The sequence below is a fragment of the Muntiacus reevesi genome, chromosome 3 (assembly GCF_963930625.1).
Source record: "Muntiacus reevesi chromosome 3, mMunRee1.1, whole genome shotgun sequence".
Lineage (NCBI taxonomy): Eukaryota > Metazoa > Chordata > Mammalia > Artiodactyla > Cervidae > Muntiacus > Muntiacus reevesi.
The window spans coordinates 65,709,649-65,735,667 of NC_089251.1; the positions used below are offsets into that span (position 1 = coordinate 65,709,649).

Below are 26,019 nucleotides of genomic sequence, written 5' to 3' on the forward strand. Positions count from 1 at the left end.
ATTTAAGTTTAATTAGGTCACACTTGTTTAATTTTACTTCCTTTACTGTAGGAGGTGGGTCATAGAGGATCTTGCTGTGATTTATGTCAGGGAATGTAATGCCTATGTTTTCCTCTTAAGAGCTTTATAGTTTCTGGCCTAACATTTAAGTGTTTAATCCATTCTGAGTGTTTTTTTTGGTGTGTGTGTGGTGTTAGGAACTGTTCTAGTTTCATTCTTTTACAGATTGTTGTACAGTTTTCCCAGCACTACTTATTAAAGAGCTGTCTTTTCTCCATTTTATATCCGTGCCTCTTTTGTCAAAGATAAGGTGCCCATAGGCACATGGGTCTATCTCTGGGCTTTCTATCTTGTTCATTGGGCTATATTTCTGTTTTTGTGTCAATACCGTACAGTCTTAATGACTGTAGCTTTGTAGTATAGTTTGAAGTCAGGAAGGTTTATTTCTCCAGGTCTGTTTTCCTTTCTTAAGATTGCTTTGGCTATTCGGGGTCTTTGGTGTTTCCATACAAACTGAAGTGTTTTTGTTCTTCTGTGAAAAATGCTATTGATAGTTTGATAGAGATTACATTGAATCTATAGATTGTTTTACGTAGTATAGATGTTACATTGTGAAGTAGAAGCAGTCAAATATTTTGGATAATTACAAGGTATTTGCTGGGAGACAATTTTTATTGTTTCAGGAGCTCAAACTTACAGGGCTGATCAACTAGGAATATGTAATTTATAACAATTGCATTTGTGCATAAATACATCCCTCAGAAGATAAAGCTCTTGAGCTTGAGAGACCTTTTTCAAATCCCGGCTCTCTGGTGTCCTAGCAGTGTGACTTAGAACAAGTTGTTTCTTTTTTCCGCTTCCTTCTCTCACAACTTTTTTGAGGTAGTTACTATTATTTTTCTTATTCATATAAGGAAATGAAGCCCAGAAAATCTCAGTAATAACTTTCTCAGAGTTGTACATTTAAGTGATGGATCTGGGATTTGGACCCAGGCAGTTTGATCCCGTGATTCATAGTGGGCCTTAGAGTCGGAGCAGCTCTCTTCTTCAGAGCCAAATATTAGTGATCTCTTCTGGATTTTTTTCCCTAAGCACTTTTAGAAATGGAATACTTGTTTTGTGGCTAATTTTGGATTAAATCTCATTTTACAAATGAGGACTTAAAAAAATTTTTTTAGTGACTATTTAAACTCTCAATTTGTAAACTTTCTTACTTGACCAAGTGCCAGAAACATAATTTTTACTATAAGAGTGATTCTGGATAGCAGTAAGGATATATTTTGAAAAAAAATATATACTTTAAATTTCTGGCACAATTTTAGATATATTTTGCTTTCCCTATAATTTTAACATAACATGTTTCTAGTTCACTTTCCAAATAGACTGTCTCTCAATTAGTTGGTTTTAACTATGTTGTCTAGAAGAAAAAGACAACCATTTTGTTAGGAATTTGCTACCTTTTATTTAGATGGAGCAGCTGTGTAATTATTTGGTTTTTTTCTTTGACCCCCAAATCTCAGTTTTGTACAACATTTTAATTCATTATCTTAGCGGAAAGGAATTTTCAAATTGTTATTTTACAAATGAGAAACTAATTTAACTAAGATTACAGAAGTTATCTTTTAAAAGTGTGTACACTGAAGCAGGAGCATGGATTTTAAACCTAGACTGTTGTATAATTTAGAGCAAGCTACTAGATTGTCATCTGTAAAAATTCTCATATTTCTCATTGGGTTGATGTATAGATTAAGTAAGTATGAAAAGTCCTTGGCCTGGCAGTAGGCATGAAATAAATGCTAAGTATTAGTAAAAAATAAAGTGTGTATGCATATGTGTGTGTGTGCATGCTAGGTCGCTTCAGTCGTGTCTGACTCTATGACCTTAGGGACTGTAGCCCACCAGTCTCCTCTGTCCTTGGGATTCTCCAGGCAAGAATACTGGAGCGGGTTGCCATGCCCTCCTCCAGGGGATCTTCCCAACCCAGGGATCAAACTGTGGCTCCTGCATTGCAGGCAGATTCTTCACTGTTGAGCCACTGGGGAAGCCCATGCATGTGTGTATATTTTATAAAATCTCATAAGGCAGAGTGTCTCCATGGTTTGGGTGAGTGGCCTATCCAGCCTGGGTTATAGGAGACTTTTAAATGCTTGTCATGGATTTCATCTCAACACCAATCTAAGAAGCATTTATTTCTTTTTAAAATTATTTATTTATTTGTTTTGGCTGCGCTGGGTCGTTGTTGGTGTGTGAGGTTTTCTTTAGTTTTGGTGAGTGGGGGCTACTCTCTAGTTGCGGTGCACCGGTTTATCTACTGGCTTCTCTTGTGGAGCATGGGTTCTCGGGCGTGTGGGCTTCACTAGTTGCAGCATGCGGGTTCAGTAGTTGCAGTTCTAAGGCTCTAAGGCACAGGATCAATAGTTGTGGCACAGAGGCTTAGTTGCTCTGCGGCACGTGGGATCATCGCAGATCAGGTATTGAACCCGTCTGTGTCGCCTGCGTTGTCAACCGGATTTTTTACCACTGAGCCACTAGGGAAGCCCTAAGAATCCTTTAGGTATCATACCTAGGATGGATTTGTTTTTAAATTTTATTTGTTTTTAAATTTGAATTCTTTGAGAGGAATACCCTTGGAAGAAAAGTCTTTGTTCATGATAGCCACATCTCTGATTTCTTTTTTTTCCTATTGATCAAGCTTGTCTAGCTTGTCCTTCCCAGTGGAAGTGTCCAAATTTATTATGTCCTCTACACAAAAGAAATACCTCTTGTCATCTCTCAAACTGTTTCAAATTGTCTTTTGTTAGGGGCCTTTCTCTAGTGTAAACCGCAGATCTTTTGCATAAGATTGCTCGCCAGCAGGTATAAAATGACATTGTACAAGGTTAATGTACCAATATGTAGTGTATTAATATATGGGCTGCCATAACAAAACACCATAGACTAGGTAACTTAAACAAGGGAACTTTAATTCTTACAGTTCTGAAGACTGGAAAGTCTTAAGACCAAAGTGTGGGCAAGTTAGGTTTCATTCAAGACCTGTTTTCTTGGCATATATGTTGCTGCCTTCTCACTGTGTGCTCACATGACCTCTTCATGTGACCATGGCCCGACCCTCATAATCTCATGTATTCCTCATTACCTCTGAAAGGCCCCGTTTTCAAACATGACTCACTGAACCTTAGGGCTTCAACATAATGAATTTGGGGGGAAACACAGTTTATAACATACGGCATATATTGGTTAAGAAAGGGAGCTCTGGAGTCTTAATACTTATGTATTGCCAGAGTCTTTGTTACTTATGTACTGAGTGAGTTTCTTAATTTGTCTGTCTCTCAGCTTTTTAATCTGTTAAATGGGATATTAACAACACTGTAACAGTAGAATTATAAGGAGTAAAATGAGTTCTTGCATCATGTAAAGCACTTAGAATAACAAATAGAGAATATGCATGATTTTCTGAAAGTGTCCTAGATTGAACATAGACCAATAAAAAAGAAAAGATTAGTGTATTAAAGCCATGATGACTCGTGAAGTTTCTTTAACATAAACATATTATTGCCTCTTGAGAGGCATAGGTTCTATGGATATCATTTAGCCAATTTTGTAAATTATAATTTAATCTGGATTAATGGAACTACTAATGGTACTACTTTTTCCTTTCCATCTTGACTTTTTCTCCGTAGATAAAATTTTATGTAACTTATTACAAACTGAACCCCTTGCTTGCTCCTCTTTAGTCTCCTTTCAGCTCTGTCTTTATTTCTGCTGAGGTTATATTCTATTTGTTTTTCAGATGAGACACTTTTTGCTCTTCCTGCTGCATCTGAGCCTGTGATACACTCCTCTGCAGGCAAGTTCTTTCTGCTAGCCTTTTATCTTCTGTGTATTCTAACTTTAACTTTTTAGTTGTGTTAACTCTATGCTTAGTAGTTTGAATTTACTAAAAATTAGCATGATTCCAAGAATGTTTGTCTACTGACCAAGTTGAAACTTGCATTTTATATGCTATATCCAAGAGAGAAATGGGCAGAAAGCTGATTAATAATTGGAAATGTGTAAGGAATTCTTGGACCCTTGATTTATGTTTACTTATTGACTAGTCATTTCCTCCAGATACAGTTTATTTTCTTATAGCTGACAGGCTTTCACAGAAAAGAATGCCAGTCTGTGGCATTTAATTATCCAGTGCCCCTTCCTTCCTGTGCTGTCAGTCAGACTAGATTCTCTTTTCAGATTCTCATTTCTTCCTCTAAGACTAGTTAATAGTAGTTTTCCTCAGTTAATTTTACTTGAGATTTTTCTCAAAGACTTTATGTCTTTGCATGGCATATAATTGCCTCTATAGCTGTGCACATGTTTTTTGACCATAGCTTTAATTTCTTCAATAATGATTCAGTCTACTTGATTATTATTTATAAACTAAATGTTAGTAGCATTTTAGTTAACAGTAAGTCTTTACTAACACTATTTTTTGAATCTGTCATAAAACTTGCATGAACTCTGAGCATTAGCATCAGAGCACTGGCATTCTCTAACTTTCCTTTCTGTCCATGGTCACAGAAAAAATTATGGATTTGAAGGAGCAGCCAGGTAACACTGTTTCTGCTGGTCAAGAGGATTTTCCATCTGTCCTGCTTGAAACTGCTGCTTCTCTTCCTTCTTTATCTCCTCTCTCAGCTGCTGCTTTTAAAGAACGTGAATACCTTGGTGATTTACCAGCAGTACTACCCACTGAAGGAACACTTCCAGAAATTTCAAATGAAACTTGTAAAGCATTCTCAGAGAAGGCAAAAAATCCGTTTGTAGAGAGAAATATAACAGAGTTTTCAGAATTGGAATACTCAGAAATGGAATCATTCAGTGGCTCTCAAAAAACAGAACCTGCCATAACAGTAGCAAATCCTAGGGACGAAATAGTTGTGAGGAGTAAAGATAAAGAAGAGGACTTAGTTAGTCGTAACATCCTTCATACTCAGCAGGAGTTATCTACAGTCCTTACAAAATCAGTTAAAGAAGAAGATAGAGTTCTGTCTCCAGAAAAAACAAAGGACAGTTTTAATGAAAAGGGAATTGCAGCAGAAGCTTCTATGAGGGAGGAATATGCAGACTTCAAACCATTTGAGCGAGTATGGGAAGTAAAAGATACTTACAAGCAAGATAGTGATGTTTTGGCTGCTGGAGGTAATATAGAGAGCAAATGGGAAGATAAAGTGGAGAAGAAACGTTTTTCAGATAGCCTTGAACCAACAAGTCATGAAAAAGATAGTGAAAGCAGTAATGATGACACTTCATTTCCCAGTACACCAGAAGCTATAAAAGGTGGTTCAGGAGCATACATCACGTGTGCTCCCTTTAACCCAACAACAACTGAGAATGTTTCAACAAACATTTTCCCCTTGTTGGAAGATCATACTTCGGAAAATAAGACAGATGAGAAAAAGATAGAAGAAAAAAAGGCACAAATTGTAACAGAGAAGAATGCAAGCGCCAAAACATCAAACCCTTTCCTTATGGCAGCACAGGATTCGAAGACAGATTACGTTACAACAGATCATGTGTCAAAGGTGACCGAGGAAGTAGTGGCAAACATGCCTGAAGGTCTAACCCCAGATTTGGTTCAGGAAGCATGTGAAAGTGAATTGAATGAAGCTACTGGTACAAAAATTGCCTTTGAAACAAAAATGGACCTGGTTCAAACTTCAGAAGCTGTGCAGGAGTCACTTTACCCTGCAACACAGCTTTGCCCATCTTTTGAAGAATCTGAAGCTACTCCTTCACCGGTTTTGCCTGACATTGTCATGGAAGCACCATTAAATTCTGTAGTTCCTAGTGCTGGTGCTTCTGCAGCGCAGCTCAGTTCATCCCCATTAGAAACTCCTCCTTCAGTTAATTATGAAAGCATAAAGTTTGAGCCTGAAAATCCCCCACCATATGAGGAGGCCATGAATGTCTCACTAAAAAAAGAATCAGGAATGAAGGAAGAAATCACAGAGCCTGAAAGTATCAGTGTAGCTGTTCAGGAAACAGAAGCTCCTTATATATCTATTGCATGTGATTTAATTAAAGAAACAAAGATCTCTACTGAACCAACTCCAGATTTCTCTAGTTATTCAGAAATAGCAGAAGTGGCACAGCCAGTGCCCGAGCATTCTGAGCTAGTTGAAGATTCCTCCCCCGATTCTGAACCAGTTGACTTATTTAGTGATGATTCAATACCCGAAGTTCCACAAAAGCAAGATGAAGCTGTAATACTTGTGAAAGAAAATCTCATTGAAATTTCATCTGAGTCAATGACAGGACATGAAAATAAGGGAAAAGTCAGTGCTTCACCACCACCTGAGGGAGGAAAACCATACTTGGAGTCTTTTCAGCCCAGTTCAGGCGTCACAAAAGATACCTTAGCATCTGGTGAAGTTTCAGCATTGACCCAAAAGGAGAAAATCCCTTTGCAGATGGAGGAGCTCAGTACTGCAGTTTATTCAAGTGATAGCTTATTTATTGCTCAGGAAGCAAACCTAAGAGAAAGTGAAACATTTTCAGATTCATCTCCAATTGAGATTATAGATGAGTTCCCTACTTTTGTCAGTTCTAAAGCAGATTCTTCTCCTACATTAGCCAGGGAATACACTGACCTAGAAGTATCCCACAAAAGTGAAATTGCTGACATCCAGGATGGAGCTGGGTCATTGGCTTGTGCAGGATTGCCCCATGACCTTTCTTTCAAGAGTATACAACCTAAAGAGGAAGAAGTTCATGTCCCAGAGGAGTTCTCCAAAGATAGGGGTGATGTTTCAGAGGTGCCCGTACTGCCTCCAGATGTTTCTGCTTTGGATGCTCAAGCAGAGGTAGGCAGCATAGAAAAACCCAAAGTTCTTGTGAAAGAAGCTGAGAAAAAACTTCCTTCTGATACTCGAAAAGAGCGAAGATCACCATCTGCTATATTTTCAACAGAGCTGAGTAAAACTTCAGGTAATCAATCCATACATTATTTTGTGCTTTCTTGCCAGCTTGTGACTTACGGAACATTCTACTACGTTTTGTGTAGTATGTTATGTTTATAGGGTCTAAATAGATCACATCAGTAAGAATTCTTTTTACTGGCCCAGTTAAAGGTTTTAGTGCTTTTTTTTTTACCCCCCTTGCACTCATAATTCACTCTTGCTCTTAACTTGCCAATAATTATTTGTTGGTAATATTTATATTACACCACACAGTTCTGTGGAACAGAATTTTATTAGAATTGACTTCAACATCTATTTCTTTCTTCTCTTTTGTTTTATTGTTTCCTAATAGCATAAAGAGCAAGAGGTATTAAAAATGAAGTATTTTCAGATATATTTACTTTTGTTTTCCCAGCAATATCTTCATTTTAAAATCTTAAGGAAAGAACCATTTCTGTTACTTATCTCTACTACTACAATATAATGCAGTAATTCCAGTGATAGGTGTAAAGTTAAGCATATTGAGTATTAGACATTTTGTTGAAGTGCACATTGAGGTATGCTATTATTAATTCTCCTGGAAAGTACTAATTCTCATTTTTTTCTTTTGACTCCACATTTCCCACATACCTGATTTGTGTCAAGTAATTTGTGCATTTGTTTTTATTTAGCATCCTAATTTAAATGTGTTTTCTATAAAAATATGTAGTGATTACTGTGAATTTACTGAGTACACTTAGGCGTTGGAGATAGGTAGTACTGGTGGCAGAGACCAGTTTACAGTTTGTTGCTATAATCAAAGAAAGGGGAGATCATGAACATTAAGGCAATGGGATGGGGACAGAGACGTAATAGTGTTTGATTGGAATCGGACATGAAGATAACGGGAGGATGTGCAGATACATGGATGGCAGTATGGGAAACTGAGTTGGAAACATGAGAAAATAAAGTGGGTTTAATGGGAGAAAATACTCAGTTTTTTTTTTTTTTTTTTAAGAGTGCTCAGTGTTTATTAGACATAGCAGTATATATTATCTGTAGATTATTCATGTGCAAGTCAGGTGCTGTTTTAAAGTGTTTTTTGATTGGAGTCTAATTGCTTTACAGTGTTCTGTTAGTTTCTGCTGTGAATCAGCTGTGTGTATAATATATTCCCTCCTTCCTGCCCACCCCTATACCACCCCTCTAGGTCATCAGAGCATGGAGCTGAGCCTCCTCATGGTATCTAGTGGCTTCTCATTAGCTGTCTGTTTTACAGCTGTAGTGTATATCTGGCAGTGCTACTCTCTCAGTTCGTCCCACCCTCTCCTTCCCATACTGTGTCCGCACGTCTGTTCTCTGACTGCAGCTCTGTTCCTGCCCTGCAAATAGGTTCATCAGTACCATTTTTCTAGATTCCTTATATATGTTTTTCTCTTTCTGACATACTTCACTCTGCATGTCAGACTCTGGGTTCATCCACGTCACCAGATGACCAGTAAAAATTCAGTTCTGAGAATGTTGTAATTAAGGTACCTATGTGACATCTAAGAATGAGAGATATTATACATAGGAAGCTCTTGAGAGAGCCCTTCACTGTGTGCATGTATTTACTGTGGACTTGAGGCAGTAGTTAAAGCCACAGACATCAACTACAGGGAAGGGTTACAGGTGGAAGAATTGATCAACAGTATCAAATTCTGGAGAGGCTTAGTTAAGGTAAGAATTGAGAATTTGTCAGAAGGAAGGGAGTTGTAATGGTCATCTCTATTCTCAGAGGGCTAGCTAATGATTTTCTGCATCCTTGTTTGTGCTTTAGGGTTTTGGTTTTTTTTTTTAATTTCTGTGTCTTAATACTGAATATACTTTTAAACATGAAAACATTAATCAGTGTTAAATAATAAAACTTGCTCAGATAATTTATTATCTCCAATTTGTTCCCCTTGTTTTCCTAAAATGACATTTATAGGCAGGATTCAATTTTAATTGGGGGGGGGGGGAAAGACTGATTTTAATCAGCAAAGGAGATGAGCAAAATGTGATGCAGACTTTGATGCCTTGTTGCTATTTTTAGATAAAATTAATTCAAAATGTACTTTTTTGCTTTGTTTTTTATATTTATTGGGATATAGTTGATAAATACTATTGTATTAGTTTCAAGTTGTACAGTAAAGTGAATCTGTTCTATGTATCATATATCCTCTCTTTTTTAGGTTCTTTCCCCATGTAGGCCATTATAGCATATTGAGTAGAGTTCCCTGTGCTATACATTAGGTCCTTATTAGTTATCTATTTTATATATAGTAGTGTGTAAATGTTAATCTCAATCTTCCAATTTATCCTTCCTCTTTCCTAACTGCCCCCACCCCCACATAACCACACGTTTATTTTCTACATCTGTGACTATTTCAGTTTTGTAAATAAGTTTATTTGTACACTTTTCTTTTTAGATTCAACGTAAAAGCAGTATCATGATATTTGTCTTTCTCTGTCTGACTTCACTCAGTATGACAAAGAGTACAGTGTGGAAAAGGGAGAAAAAGAGTCGTTTATAGTGGAGAAGCCTGAAATACTACCTCAGCCAGGTGACCAGGGCTAACATCCACAGTGATAAGCTGTGTTGATAGTCTGTACCCAAATAGAGGGGCATCCTACAAAATAATCTGGCTAGTACTTCTCAGAACTGTCAAGGTCATCAGAAACAATGAAGTCTGAGAAACTAAGGAGACATGATGATTAAATGTAATGTGATACCCTGTATGGAATAGTAGGACAGAAAGAGGACATTATGTGAAAACTAAGAAAACCCAAATAAAATATGGACTTTAGTTAATAAAAATGGATCACTATTGACTCATTATATATGACAAGTGTACCATAGTAATATAATAAGGAACTGAGTACAGGGTATATGCTAACTCTCTGTAATATTCTTGTGATTGTTCTGTTAATCCAAAACAATTGTAAAATAAAAAAGTTTATTAAATGTTCTTTTTAAAAAGGCCTAGAAATTACCTGGCATATTTAGGCATTCAACAAGTGGTAGCTTTTTTATTTTTTAAATGATTTTTGACATTTTGAAATATAAAGGAAACATTTTTTTGTTTTAATTTGAATTTTTTTGATTACTTATGAGTCTGGACCATTTTTTAAAGCTTCTCTTTGCTTTTTATATTCCTGTCCTTTATCTGGTTCAGTCAAGCTGTATTCTTTTTACTTTTTTGGCCATACCACATGACTTGTGGGATCTTAGTGCCCTGACCAGGGATTAAACACGGCCCACTGTGGTGAAAACACTGAGTCCTAACCACTGGACAACCGGGGATTCCCTCAGAGTATATACTTCATCATGAAATGGAAATACTGGTCTCTCTCAGTTCATAATTATGAACGTTCATTATGTTATTTTTTGCTTCACTGTACTTCATTATTTAGAGGCTGAACATTTCATATATGTTCTTTATTTACTTTAAAAAAGATTTGTGGCTAAAGATTTATGCTTTTGGTACCTTGATGGTTTTCATTTTTTGCTCAAGATATATTATGATTATCACTGGCATTTTAATTTTTCACTTTCCACTTATTTTAAATATAAATATCTAAATTAAAATATTTTAATAATTGCTTAAATTTATACTACTAAATTTAGACCCATATAGTGAAACTTCTGAATAGTTAACTGATAGCACTAGCAGATGACAATTGAAATGTTTTTCTCAGATGAATCGAAGTTTCAGTTTGGCATACAGTGACAGTTCAGGGATATAAATGTATAATGATTGGAAGATCATTAACAGTACGAAGGGCACAAAGAGGCTCTCTCTACCTTGGGATATTAGGAATGGCTTCACAAAGAGATGCTACTTTAAAAGTTAGAGTTAGCAAATGTGAGTAAACACATAGACTTATTCATTTATATAAATATGATAAAAGTTTTCCAGATCCTGTTTTGATATTTTGGTGGTAATGTGTGGGTATTATGGTCAGTACGTAGAAACTTACTCACTCAAAGCTAGGGACAGATGAATTTGCAAACTGGCCATGAGGGACTCAGTGAAAAGAAACATCAGGTTTATTCAGAACTAAAATGAAAAACCAATCAGTTAAAAGAGGGTTTATTACACTTTAGGTGCTAAATTTCCTGTGACTGGAATTAAGCTGAAGTTTTAGAAAACCTATGGTATCTCTTGAGTTTTTAAGATAATTGATTTTTTAAAAACAACTTTCATTTGGGAGTAATTTCAAACTTAAAAACAATTGCAAAAATAAAAGTACAAAGAATGTCTTATACTTTTCATCTAAATTTACCTACTAACATTTCCCTATTGGCTTTATTATTTATGATCTCTTTTGATAAATAACTAGACAATGGATACATAAATACATCCTTTTTTCCAGAGCCAATGAGATAAGTTCTGTACTTTCTGTGTTACCCCTAAATACTTCAAAAAGGGATATTCCCTTACATAACCTCAGTACAGCTATTAACTTTGTAAATTTACATTGATAACAGTACTTTTTTCTAATCCACCATTCATATTCCAGTTGTTAGTTGACCTAGTGTCCTCTATTGCAAGGTTCAGTCTAGAGCCAAGTTTTATATTTAGTTGTTATGTTGCCTTTGGTTCCTTTAATCTGCAACATATCCAGTCTTTCTCTCTTATGACTAACACTTTTGAAGAACACAGGCCCTTTCCCTTCTCTCTTTTTAGTAGAAAATTCCTTGGTTGTTTTTTTTTTTTTTTGCATTTGTGTAATGTTTGTTAGTGATTAGATTGAGGTTATGATTCATGGCCAAAATGAAGATGATGTAGTGCCCGTCTCATGATGTCAGTCTGGAGGTACCTACTATCCATCAGTCCTTCATTGATGAGGTTAATTTAGGGGTTCCTGATTTTCTTATATAATTATTGTCCTTCGGGACAGCTGATGGGTGACACTGCAAATATCCTGCCCTTTATTACAATTCTTTCCCTAGATTTAGTGTCTTTTGTTGAATCTTGATTGATTTATTCTTTACCACTAAATTTGCAAAAGATGATTTTCCAGTTCTAAAATTTCCTCCACATTTGTCAGTCAACTCTGGCGTTCTACTCTTAGCAAGAAATCTTTTTCCATTAATTGGCTAATTAACTATCAGTATGGATCCATGAATTTCTCTTTTCCTCTAATGGTTTACAAATCATTACCATACGTAAATTATTTTGGTTATAAATTGCCCCAGATTTGAAGGGCTCCCCTTCGAGTTGGCTCAATGACATGCAGCTACAGCTGTCCTTTTGAGTGAAGAGGGAAACACTTCCTACTTTCTGACATAATGAAATGTTGTAGGCTCATGTTTTGCCCACTTTGTCCCAGCCACAAAGTCAGCAGTTTCTCCAAGGGTCCCTGATTCCTTTCAGTGATCAGAGCTGGATGCAAAGTACGAAGAGTTGTACTTTGCTCCTGTGGGATCTGTGCATTTTAGCCCTTTCAGTGGACAGAGGGAGGAAATACTTGTATATGCACATATGAATAAACATAAGTACATCCATGTATTTATGAAGTCATGAGTTTGTATACACTTCCAGATCCAAAACATTCCTAGAGTACTGTTTCTTGCTTCCCTCATTTCACATTTGTATTTTCCCTCAGATGGTAGAGAATCTGCTTGTAATGCATGAGACGCGGGTTCGATCCCTGGGTCGGGAAGATCCCCTGGAGAAAGGGAATGGCTTTCCCACTCCAGTATTCTTGCCTGGAGAATTCCATGAACAGAGAAGCTTGGCAAGCTACAGTCCGTGGGGTTGCAGAGAGCCGGACATGACTGAGTGACTAACACTTTTCTATAGAGAGAACCTGACTCCTCACACTTATTAATTTGTTTAATCCTTGCATACATCTAAAATAGTCTTAGAATGTTTTATAATATCATTATAATAAAATAATGAAGAGGATTATTTTTCAAACCCACCTTCCTCAGCCCTGCCCAGTTACTTGGATTGGTTTTATTTTGCCTTTTCCTTCCACTTTCCCCAACTCCAGTGTGGTTATACTACTCTTGTGAAATTAAGTTAGATTTGTTTCAGTTAGCTTTCACTTTTAGGTTTTCTTCCTGCTTGGGATGTTTTTAAACTAAGTATTTTTAACGGCCAAGAAAAGCCAAATTATTTGCATTTTACCTGGAAAGGAGGGACTGCCATTTATGGAAAATCTTTTAAGCACCAAGAACTTTCTCATAAGTCATCTCATTTAGTCTTCACCATAATCTGAAAGAGGTAATCACTTAAGGGATCAAAAAACCTAAGTCCAGGAATGTTAAGAAACTTTCCCAAGGTTGCATAGCAAATTAGGTATAGCGAACACAATACCTTTTGAACTTCTACTGTGTTTCAGACATTGGGCTAACTTTTTGCAAAATAATTTTTTATTGAAGTATAGTTGATTTACAATGTTGTGTTAGCTTCAAGTGTACAACAAAGTGAATCAGTTATGCATATACCCACTCTCTTATAGATTCTTTTCCCATATAGTTCTTTATAGAGTGTTGAGTAGAGTTCATTGTGCTCTACTATAGGTCATTATTATGTATTTTATATGTAGTAGTATGTATATGTCAATTCCAGTCTCAATTTATTCCTTCCTCCTGGTAACCATAAGTTTGTTTTCTATATGTCTGACTCTATTTCTGTTTTGTAAATAAGTTCATTTGTACCTTTTTTTTTTTTTAAATAAGATTCTGCATATAATCAATATGGGGCTTCCCATATGGCGCTAGTGGTCAAGAACCTTCCTGCCAGTGCAGGAGATGTGAGAGGTGTGGGTTTGATCCCTGGGTTGGGAAGATCCCCTGGAGGGAGGGCATGGTAACCCATTCCAGTATGCTTGCCTGGAGAATCATGGACAGAGGAGCCTGGTGGGCTGCAGTCCATAGGATCTCACAGAGTTGGACGCAACTGAAGTGACTTAGCACGCAAGCACATAAGCAGTATATGATATTTGTCTTTCTCTGGCTTACTTCACTCAGTATGACGATCTCTAGATCCATCCATGTTGCTGCAGCTGGCATTATTTTGTTCTTTTTTGTGGCTGAGTAATATTCCATTGTATATATGTACCATATCATCTTTATCCACTTTGTAGACGGTCATTTAGGTTGCTTCCATGTATGACTGCTGTAAATAGTGCTGCAATGAACATGGTGGTCGTCATTGGAGAAATGTCTGTTTAGTTCTCCCCATTTTTGGATTGGGATGTTTGTTTTTTTGATATTGAGCTGCATGAGCTGTTTGTATATTTTGGAGATTAATCCCTTGTCAGGACTTGTACTAATTTTTGCCCTTCTAATAGTAAGAAAACCCATTGCTCTGTGGATTACCAGCAATTAATATTTATTAATATTTTTATCAAAAATTGATAGTTAATGACTTACACATTATACAAAGTTCAAAAAGTACAATTACAGTAAGTCTTTTCCCTGTCTTAACCAGCTGCCTAGTGTACCTTCCTAGAGTCATTTACTAGGACTTGCTTCTTAAGTGTCCTTCCAGACATTGTGTACCTGGCTTTTTTTTTTTTTAATCTTTAGTAGTTTGACAGGTTAAAGTAACTATCTTGCTGTGTTGATCTTTGATTATTAGTGAAGGTGAACGTGTTCCACATATTTATCTATTATTTGTATTTCTTGTATGAAGTGCCTGATCATCCCCTTGGCCCAATTTAAAATTTAGAATCACCTCTTTCTGATTTTGAGCGTTCTTTGTATACAGTGCAAAGATGCAAATTTTTGTCATATTATAGTTTTCCCTTAGTTTTCTAAATTTTATTTTACTTTACATTTTAGTGGATCTTTTCAGTTTTCACATGGGAATATTAACCTTTATAAATATATAACCTTTATAAGTATATAACCTTTATAAATATTCCCATATTTAAATAAATATTCCCACATAAATATGTGGAACACGTTCACCTTCACTAATACTCTTGCCTGGAAAATCCCGTGGACGGAGGAGCCTGGTAGGCTGCAGTCCATGGGTTCGCTAAGAGTCGGACATGACTGAGTGACTTCACTTTCATTTTTCACTTTCATGCATTGGAGAAGGAAATGGCAACCCACTCCAGTATTCTTGCCTGGAGAATCCCAGGGATGGGGGAGCCTGGTGGGCTGCCGTCTGTGGGGGTTGCACAGAGTCGGACACGACTGAAGCGACTTAGCAGTAGCAGTAGTTAGTTTATTTACTAATTTATAGCTTCATTTTTATGTTTGGACTTCCCTGGTGGCTCAGATGGTAAAGTGTCTGCCTGCAATGTGGGAGACCCGGGTCGATCCCTGGGTTGGGAAGATCCCCTGGAGAAGGAAATGGGAACCCACTCCAGTACCGGAAATTCCATGGACTGAGGAACTCGGTAGGCTCCAGTCCATGGGGTTGCAAAGAGTCAGACACAATTGAGCGACTTCACTTTTCTTTCTTTATGTTTTAATTCCGATCTGTTCGAAATTGATTTTGAATTCTGGTCAGAGATCGTTTTATTCCACATGTTTTTTGGTGTTGGAGTTATTTTCCTTTTTCCATGGTCCTCTGATCTAGTTCCTGACTGCCAATCAATCCTGGGAAAGAGCTGGGAAATTGAGTAGTTTTTGCCAGATTGCATGTCTTGGGGTGGACAGTCAACTGTACTGTGGATGTTGGTGCCATCTAGTGTTGGAGACAGAAAAGGGTATCTGTGGAATATTCTGTAATCCACCGTATTCAGCTGGGCAGAGGAGTTTAGTGAGTTGTGCATGTTTGTTTCACACTAAATGACTTTGAAAATGACTTTATATATAAGAGGATTTTGAATTCAGGCACAACCTATTGAATCAAACAAAGTGGTTGAATCATGCTATGATAAACATTATAAAGTGACCTTGAAGATTCCCCCAAACATGTATTTAGCGAAAACTTAAACAAGTTTTCAAAGATTTGTTCAAAACCTAATGACTATTTAATTCCAGATTTTAAAATGCTTTGGATCTTTTGTAACATCTGTCTATTTTGGATTATAATATAAGAAATACACATTTATTTAGTTCTCATTGAATAGTATCACTTTCAATTTCTTTATGGTTTGTAGTATTCATTTTTAGCAGCTTATATGAAATTGTTTATAAACCTTAGGATGTTCATTATTTTTTGGTTATTTTTAGCTTGTTCATTTTCTAGAATACAGTCTTTGTTCATGTCTTAGTTTCAATTCAGTAATTAATGCTGAAGTGCTATAATTTAGTCCATAGAGGGCATTATATTACAGCGTATGGTGTTAAGCATTATAATTTAATCCCTTTCAGTAATGGGACATATGTTTAGTTTCATACTTTGGTAGAACTCAGAATAAATTTTGAAGTAAGTTTAAAACTACTCTGTAATTTTTTTGTTACAAATTCCTGTTGTCCATTGCTGGAAAGTAGAAGTAATTCTTTTAGTTATCAAGAATTGTATACTAGCAACTGCCAATTTGGAGAGTAGCACTTCAACCCAAATGATCCCTTCTTTCTCTCCTTATTTGCCTTCATCTCTAAACATCCCAAAGCAAACAAAGCAAAACAAAAACTTGAGTTTTTCTGGGGTTCAGAATTAGAGGAAGGAAAGACATGGGAAAGGAGGAATATCTTGCAGGAGGTGGCCTGGGAGGTCTTATAGCTTACATACTACTGCCTACTCCAAAATACAGACCTCTACTGTCTGAAATCCTAGAATGAACCAAGTCAAGTACCAGAAGATGTGAATAATAACGAATGGTAAATACCTTTTGTCTCAAGAATTCTTTTTTCCCTCTCCTATTAGTGTAGTAATCTCTGACTTGAGAACAGTGTTTGGCGATGTTTTTGAGTGCATTATTCTAATGCTAAAGTATTTACTGGCCTTCAGTCTTAAGGAATTGATTATTAGAAAATACTACTTTGAAAATGTTACATAGTTAGTGAATAGTTTGGGGTTTCTAACTAATGAACGAAGAGGCCAGAGATTTTCAACCGTGATATGACTTGGTGACAGTGTTCTCAAATATCACATTATCCAAGGGTCCAGTGAGGAGAGTTTAAAGTTAGATATTAACTTTTGATCTGAGAATACTAGACTCTCTTTAAAAATTGCTTCGCTTTGTTTGTGTTTGGAGTTAGGCAGAGAGGGAAAGAACTGAGTTCTCTATTCAGGCCACTTTTGATCTGATCATGGGTTTTTTGCAGCCCCAGTTTTACAGCAAGTTCTAATATATACACACACATATATATAAAGCATATAATATATATACATTATACTATTTCAGTGTAGCTACTCTTCTGAAGTATGTAGTTTCCTGCATAGGCACCATTCTTTATACTTCAGCATATAAAGCATTTAAAAATACATGTTGCCTTTCCTGCTAAAGTCAAATGATAGCGTTAGTTAAACCAGTTGTGAAATGTTAGTAAAGATAAAATATTCTGTACTGCAATGAATGTCAGTTTTATAATTTTATAATAAAAATGTTAGAAATTCCTAAGATTTGTTTTTGTATTTATCAGTAAAATTTTATTTTGGTCTTATGTCACTCTCCCAAAGCAAATGATATAATTAGCATGTGAATATTTCTTCTCAAGCAAAGAGTCTATTAATAGTACCTGCAGTGGTGTCTAATAGATATTTATTGAAAGATTGAGTTGGAGCAGGTGGTGATCACGAATAAGTGTATATTTGCAAGTCTTTGGATTTCTGTAATTGCAAAAGAAGAAAAAAATAGCATTACATTAGAAATAGATTGCTGAAATAGAATAAAAACTTTTTTCTATTTGAATAATTTATATTCAAGAAACAGTAATAATTTAACTTTTGAGATTCTCTTGTCATACCCTCATAAGGGTGCAAAATGCTGATAATTTAGGAGAAAGTAAAAAGAGAATGTATTTACAAGACTTGAAATTTAAGCTGTTACCCTTCTTTGGATCAGTCTATTTTTATCTTATCAGGTAACCATTGATTTTAAAGTTTTAAATGAGGCTGGAAAGCAGCAGCAAAATTCCCCTGTCAAGAAATAAACAAAAACCATATGTGGTCTTAAAAGTGTATTACAGATATATTCAGTGATTAACTCTGCCAGAAGAACAACCCTCTTTTCTTTCCTTTCTTTTGGTAGCTTGCCTCCCACCCCACCCCACCCTACAGAAGTAGCTCCATTGGGTGTGAGCAACAAGCCAAAGACTAGAACAATAAGCAGATAGCAGAAGGCGGGTAGCGCCTGTGCATTCGTAGCCTAGTTACAGATTGCACTGCGTCAGCCTGTTCCACACCCAGAAGGCGTCAGGTGACTTCAGTCCTGCTGCAGTTGTGCAGCAGAGGAGACTGCAGGCTTCGGTTGAGGAAACGGGTATTTCATGTCTCAGGGGGTAGATTTTCGCAGTTGCAGCTTTTCTGCTGGTATGCATAATTGATAATTGCATCTGTAGGGCAGATCGTGACAAGAGATGGACGGTCAGAAGAAAAATTGGAAGGACAAGGGTATATCTGCTTTTTAATCTTTTGTTTATTTTTTATGTGACCAGTAATGTATTTCTATGAATAACCTTTGCAATTTAGATATATTTTGGATTGAAAATGAAGTCGAATAGGGTTTAAGAGTAAAGGATTAAACCAGCTATTTCAAATGTTTTTGCATTTGGCTGTGTATGAGAAAATGTCATGCTGTTCTGTTTCACTGGCATTCGATTTCGTCTTTGCAGTCCTATCGTTGATTAGGTTCTTTTCTTTAATCTTTTATGTGTTAAACAATGTACTTTTAACAGAATTTCATTTGGTCACTTTGGTGTGATAAGTCTACACAGGCATGTTTGTATTTCATAATGACATATTTTCTGTGACTCAGTATTTTTTTTTTTTTAAGCTGACTTGGTGTAGTTGAAATTCTATCCAAAGATTTGTAGGTAGCAAGATTCTGTGTTTGCACTAAGCCTATTTTCTTCTTTGGAAATATTATTGAACCCTTAAAGTTATTACCAGTTACCTTTTAATTAGATTATAATTTTGTAAGTCCAAAAACGTTTAAAATATATACACAGTAGTTTTAACTGTGTGTCTATATTTAAGTCAGTAACCTTTGTCCTTGTAATAACCAATCAGTGATCTTGATCCCCTTTCCTCCCCCTTGAAAGCCCAGATCCTTTCAAGTCTCAGTGGATCTTGGTTGTGTAAGAATTTAAGCTCGTGAGTGTAATGAATATTTTAAAAATATTTTATTATGTAGATGGTTAAATGTGCCATTTTAAGGAAAAAGGAAGGTGGTAGACTGTATATCTGACCTTATAATAAATTATCTTAAAAATTGTTAGAGCTTGAAAATTTTAAGTAGTCCAATTAGACATTCCACACAAGCAATTTTTTGGCCACATTCAAGTTTTATAATTAAAAAAAGTATTTCTATAGCAGAATTGTTAGCAGGATTGATGGTAAATGTTTCTAAAAGCAGTATGTGGAGCTAATTATAATATCTTTAAAAATTTGGTCAGTAAAGTGTTATGGGGAAAAGGTGAGCTTAAGATTGAGGTCATATTGAAACGTTGGAAAGAGTTTATAGTTAACACTTAAAGAACAAAAAACAATATAGCTTGATTTTTTTACCTTTATGGTTTCCTTACATATGAATTTAATAAAGAGAAGGATTTTTATTCATTCTTCTGACCATTAGCATTACAAAGTGAAAGTAAATTGCTTTATTAGGTTTTGTTAAGTAAAAACATCAGTAGGGGTAACAATACAAAAAATATAGACTTTAAAAATAGATGAAAAGTCACATCACAGCCTACTCAGCAACTGTTAAGGCTCTGTATTAACATTTGAATGTTACACCATTTAACAACGTCTTAAGTTATTTGCTGAACTAATTTAGGAATACTTTTATATTGGAGAAATGAAGATTGAGTATAATCCATTTTATATCAGATTTATTTTGGTTATTTTCAGGCACTATATGTAAAGTCAAATTTATTCTGAAATATCTCTGGAGAGCTTCATTTTGTATGTAAGTGGAATGGCCTGATACTTTTTTAGTGCCTGTCTTTGGCTTTTTTGCGTGGGAAGACTAAATTTACCTATTGTTCCTATGCATTTGTTAAGTTATATTTTAGTGTTTATCAGCAGCTAATTTTAATGTTGCAGATTAGAGGTTATGACTTAAGTGGAAATCAGTGAGAAGCTGAAACTACCATGGAGTGAGTTTTTCCTCATTTGATGAAAAGTGTGACGATAGCGGAAAGAATCTAATCTACGCTCTGTAGGTATACTAAACAAAAAACAGTCTTAAGCTCATACATATATTTTTCTACTCCTTTACCACCCCTGTTCATCCAGTTGTCACATCTAATGATGGTAATACATAAGGGTATAAAGAAATGAGATATTCTGATTTCAGTGTTTAAAATTTGATTTTCTTTTTGCTGATTAACTAGTGTTGAAGACATTTTTTCAGGCTAAGCCACACATTAATAATTTATATTCTTTTATATATTTTTCATATTGGGTTTTCTATTGTTGTTAGTGGAATACTTATAACAAATGAAATCTATGAAGTACTTGACCGTTGAGGTTAATTTGAAAAGCACTGATTAAGACAGTCAAAAGATTTTTAAGAGCCCAAAATAGAAGGAATAGGTAGGTTTGGGGATTTGGGTGGAGTGGAAGAATGAATTAATCACTAAAAAAGGTATAATAGAGCTTTCTGGGTAGAATAGAATGTTTATAGGATAGTAGCTGGAAGATAAGATTGGTATGATTAAAGAATGTAGAAGATTTGTAAGATCTAGGTCAGGTTTCCTCAAAGTTCCCTGAAGAGAAGAATTACCTTCTTTTTTGTATGGATTCCTGTGATCCTATTCAGGTCTACCAAATCAGAATTTATAGGGGAAGAGTGTGGCGATATATTAAGCATCTTGACACTAGGATTATAACACCATTTATGTTATAATCAGACACTTTTAGGAAACCCAAGTCTATATGTTTTCAGGTTTCTCTTTCTGTGATTTTTCTTTCTGTGTGATTTTGGCCAGAATAAGAAACTTAACCATTTTTGCCTTCATTTTCCTCTTTTGCATGATTTTTGGTGTACCAGTTTTGATGTTCTCTGGTTTTATGAAAAGATACTCTGGGTCAGATTGCAGAAGACACTGCAATCTTTGGATTTTATCATAAAAGGAGTGAAGAACCTTTGGAAGTTTTAAAGACTGTTTTGGTAAATTGGAAAAAAGAACTTAGAGGCAGAAGGGGATGACTGTATTTGTGCCCACACTTAAAGCAAATAGTGCCGAGACTTGGCCTGAAATAAGAATGAAAAGGGGGTGACAGGTTTGAGAAACAGAGAGAGAGAGGAGTACTTGACATTTGACATAAATTTGTGGGACTAGGGTGAGGGAGGGACTTGGAAGGCAACATGAAATTTCAGAGTGAAGCTTTGGCAATGCCTTAGTGTCAGTAGAAATAGAGCTAAAGTAGGTGGAAATGATGCCAGGTTCCATTTTGGAAACTTACTGAAGCTTAGTGAAATGACAGGCTTAATGATGAATGGCTAATTGAGAAGTGAATGCAAGTGAGACAGATGAATACTGTGAGGACTTTAGCATAAAAAGGACAGAAGATTAAGTAAGGAAAGCCTAAAACCTATTGAAATGGTGGGATGTGCAGACCAGGAAGGATCAGGAAGTTAAGAGTCCAAGCAGGATAGTGCCGGTTCCCTGATCTTAAGGAGGGAGAGATTTTTCCAGAAAAAATAGAATGGGTGGTTAAAACACTACAGAGAAGTCATTTAATGTGAAGATGGAGGAATGACTGTGGACCCTACTGAATTTTAGAAATGTGCAACACTGCCCATTATTACCAGTGCTTTTGGGATTTGGCAGTTAACATGCTCTAAGTGAACCTTGAGAGAAGTTTGTGTAGAATGGGGACAAGTTTTCTAGCATTTAAAGCTAGTTTGATTGTAAGGCAGGACAGATTGACTTAAGACCATTTCTGGAGCATAGGGCTCTCTTTACTGTTGCTAAGTCACTTTCAATTTCTTTCAAAGCGTAAGGTTACTGAGTATGTGGATTCAGGCGTATGCTTAATACTGACATTCAGATAGAGAGAAGGAATCTTGCTGCTTGAAACATGCTTTACTTAACCCCTTACTTAAACCCACCCCCCCCCAAAAAAAAATCCTGAGACGAGAACTTGGGTGTTAATCAATTGAGAGACCTATTGATTAGAGGAAGCCCCCCTGCTTTTCAGTTCTAAACTTAGTTGAAACCCAATGTTGAGTCATTCATTAGCTATTTTTTCTAGTTACTGCTTTAGTATTGTTATACTGTGTGTGTGTGTGTGTGTGTATGTTGTAGAAAATTTAGAAAGTCTGTGAAAGAAGGAAGCTATCACTTCACAGAGTGGTTTTGGTGTGTATTTTTAACAGTGGGTGTATGTGTTTGGGGGTTATGTATGGTACGATTTGTTCTATAATAATTTTTCTCCCACTAAATGGGGAAATACCTTTCATTTAAAAACATTCTACATTGTTTTAATGGATATAGTATTCTAAGTATGTCCTGTTAACCCCATATAGTTAAATATTCAAGTTACTCCTAAAGTTTTTGCAAGTATGAACAGTGCTAGAACAAATGTCAGTTCAGTTCAGTTGCTCAGTCGTGTCTGACTCTTTGCTACCCCATGGACTGCAGCAGACCAGGCTTCCCTGTCCATCACCAACTCCTGGAGCTTACTCAAACTCATTTTCATTGAGTTGGTGATGCCATCCAACCATCTCATTCTCTGTGGTTGTCTTCTCCAGCCTTCAATCTTTGCCAGCATCATGGTCTTTTCATATGAGTCAGTTCTTTGCATCAGGTGGCCAAAGTATTGTAGGTAAATTATTGTTCCTGTTCATACCCTCCAGAAAGATGCAAATTATTTTGAGCAATGTATAGAAGTACCTGTCCTGAAACCCTGGCCAAAATTAAATACTCCATATGGTTTTTTGATGGTTTTAACTCTTTTCTAAGATAGCTATTTTTGTCTCTTTTAAGTAAATTACTTGATGAGAACCAGGTTTAAGTTGAAAAAGAGTAAATGTGTAATTTTTCCTCCTTTATATGATTTAAAATCTTGAGTGGATAAGCAGTGGGAGCAATGGAAGAATCATCTCTGTTTTCTGTGTTTACCCAAATCTGGATTCTCCTCATTCCTCACCAGAACTTCTAACTGGCTTTTCTACTAAATCCTATGTATCAAGCCAAACACTTCCTAAAGTATGGCTCTGCTTATAGCACTTAAGGGATTTTCCTTTACTTTTCAAATTAAGTTCATAGTTCTGTCCTGGACTTTTAAACGGCATTCATTTTCTAGTCCTAGCCTCTATAATCCCATCTCCCATTATTCTGCCTCCAGCCACATTGAAGGACTTACTCTCTCAACATGCCTGTTCTTTGCATTTGCTTATGTTTTTATCTCTGTCTAAAATCCAGTCCAAGTTTTAGGCTCAGTCCTTCCTGAGGTATTAATAGCTCTCAAATGGAGATAATCCAGTGTTCCTCAGAACTCCAATCTCTTGGGTTTCATTCTGTGCCTTCTGTTACAGTTTTACATATATAGTGGTAAAGAACCCGCCTGCCAATGCAGGTTAGGCATAAGAGATGCCAGTTTGATTCCTGTGTTAGGAAGATCCCCTGGAGAAGGGAATGGCCATCCACTCCGGTATCCACGCCTGGAGAATCCCATGGACAGAGGAGCCTGGCAGGCTACAGTCCTTAGGGTCTCAACAGAGTTGGACACAAATGAAGCAACTTAGCACAGCACATATATATTTACACACTCACACACACACACACAGGTATATGTATAAAATACTGACTTTTTTTTTTTTTTCTAGTCTGTAAATTCCTTGAAAGCAAAAGAAATAGTGGTGGCCTCATCATTGGGTCTTCTCACTGACTGTGCATAGCTTTGCAACAGAGTAAGAGGATGAGAACTTTGATATTCAGCCATGTTTACTCCTGTCCTTGAACCATATACATCCATTCTGTGTGTGTGTTTGTGTGTGTGTGTGTGTGTGTGTGTGTGTGTGTGTGCGCGCGCGCGCATGCGTGCACTTGGTCATTTAGTTGTGTCCGACTCTTGGCAACCCCATAGACTGTAGCCCATCAGTTTCCTCTGTCTATGGGATTCTCCAGCCAAGAATACTGGAATGGGTTGCCATGCTGTTTTGCAGGGGATCTTCCTGACCCAGGGATCAAACCTGCATCTCCTGGATTGGCAGGAGGATTCTTTACCACCGCCACCTGGGATGCCCATACATCCATTGTTGGAAATTTTTAAAAATGTATTTTAAAATGGCAGAAATAAAAGAGATTCTCCCTACCTTACCCCTTCTTAAAGGAGCAGTTAAGTAACTTAAGCAACTTTTGTGAATCCAGGATTTTTATATTTTACCCATAGATAAGGCACCTTAATAGTCATTTATCCTATTTTAAATAGTCATGTTTTACAGGTAAGGAAAACAGGAAAACTAAAGAGATTGAATTATTTGTTCATCACTACATAGCTAGTGGCATAGGATCATCATCAAGGATAATGCTTATTTATGTTACTGGATGTGTGTTTATGTGTATATAGTGTATAAATATATCAATATGTCTACTTCAGTCTGCTTCATTGTCCTCAAATTTTTAATCCAGTCACATTTTAAGCATTTATGTAAGGTACTGATAGACACTAAAATACTGTTGAATGTGTGCTGCCAGTGCAGAAGCGAGAGACATGGGTTTGATTCCTGGGTTGAGAAGGTCCTCTGGAGGAGGGCTCCACTCCAGGATTCTTGTCTGGAGAATCCCATGGACAGAAGAAGCTGGTGGGCTACAGTCCATAGAGTCACAAAGAGTTGGACACAACTGATGCAACTAACACACACACACACACACACACATACATATACACATTGTAAGTACTATTAGCCATTTATTCATTGAACATTTATATTGAGTATGCAATAGATATGTAAGGTTATAGAGGTTTACCTACTAGTGAAGTTCATTCTCTTTTTAAACTAGTAATTTGCTCTGACTTTTTCACCTATTTCAGTTTATTAAGCTTTTCAGATTTCTGGAGTAATGGAACATATGTTTCCCACATATTTTTTATTAATAGAAAATAGGACTTCTGCAGCAATTTACTATTTCTAAGGTTTGGTGCCTATTTCTTGTAATGTGTGGATGCCAGCACATTGCAAGTGAGAAGTTAGAACTATTATCTGCTGTATTTTTTGGTTCGCTTTTAATACAGCTAGAAATGGAATGTGGGATTAAAGGAAGTGTTGAAAACAACATGAACTAATGAATTAAGTAAATTGGTTGGTTGGTTAGGGAACCTCACAGTTCTTTTAACTCATAGAAGTTTGAATTTTCCTTAGAAGGCAGCAACAGTAATAGTAGTTTTACCCTCCTGCAGTATATTGAAACATTTTCTCCTTGAGGATTTTTAATATAGGAGAAACAACCACTTAAAGTAAGCTCAAATTTCATGGCAAATAACAGAGGGCAAAAGATTTATTTAAGACTTTATCTTGAAACATAAAACCAACAGTTATGAAACTTAAAATTTAGGTTGTAATCACAGCTATGCATAAGTTCTTAGAATAAACAGAGATGAATCAAGTTTTGGGGCTTTTTGATGTGTAGTTTTTACTATGAAATTGGTTAACACAAAATGACATTTTTTTTATCGTTGAATTTTCACAGTGGATCATACATAATGTCCCTTTACAAAAAAGGTTCAAGGGTTTTCATGACTTTCCTGTTGGTTACTCTTAATCTCTTGAGGTCACATACTCTATTTTAAAGTGCCTATTGAACTATCAGTCTCTTTTGGAATAATTCTCCAACACTGCTTAAGACATTGACCTTACAAAATGCTACATTATTAGGAAGATGTGCAGTTTTGTGGTTGATTTATGTTGTCTCATCTATCTATATCTATTGCTATTTTAGTTTTAATTTATTATTTTCAAAGAGAGGGACAATTTAGATAGGTTCTAGGAATCACAATTTGCAATTTAAACAACATGATTCACTTCTATTAATGAATCTGTATTACTG

General features: G+C 36.1%; 1 protein-coding gene across 5 annotated transcripts in view; it reads left to right on the forward strand.

The window, feature by feature from the left end:
- Nucleotides 1–26,019, forward strand: part of RTN4 (reticulon 4) — a 68,946-nt gene that overhangs the window by 16,509 nt on the left and 26,418 nt on the right. Inside the window, exons 2-3 of one of the 5 annotated variants that reach the window (XM_065929283.1) lie at nt 3,791–3,847; nt 4,558–6,966. The exons of 1 other annotated variant lie outside the window; for it this stretch is intronic. In XM_065929283.1, coding sequence (XP_065785355.1) covers nt 3,791–3,847; nt 4,558–6,966 — 2,466 coding nt within the window. Of the gene's footprint in view, nt 1–3,790; nt 3,848–4,557; nt 6,967–18,243; nt 18,413–26,019 lie in introns of those variants that run through there. 3 more of the 5 variants (XM_065929285.1, XM_065929286.1, XM_065929288.1) reach the window with 3 other exon arrangements.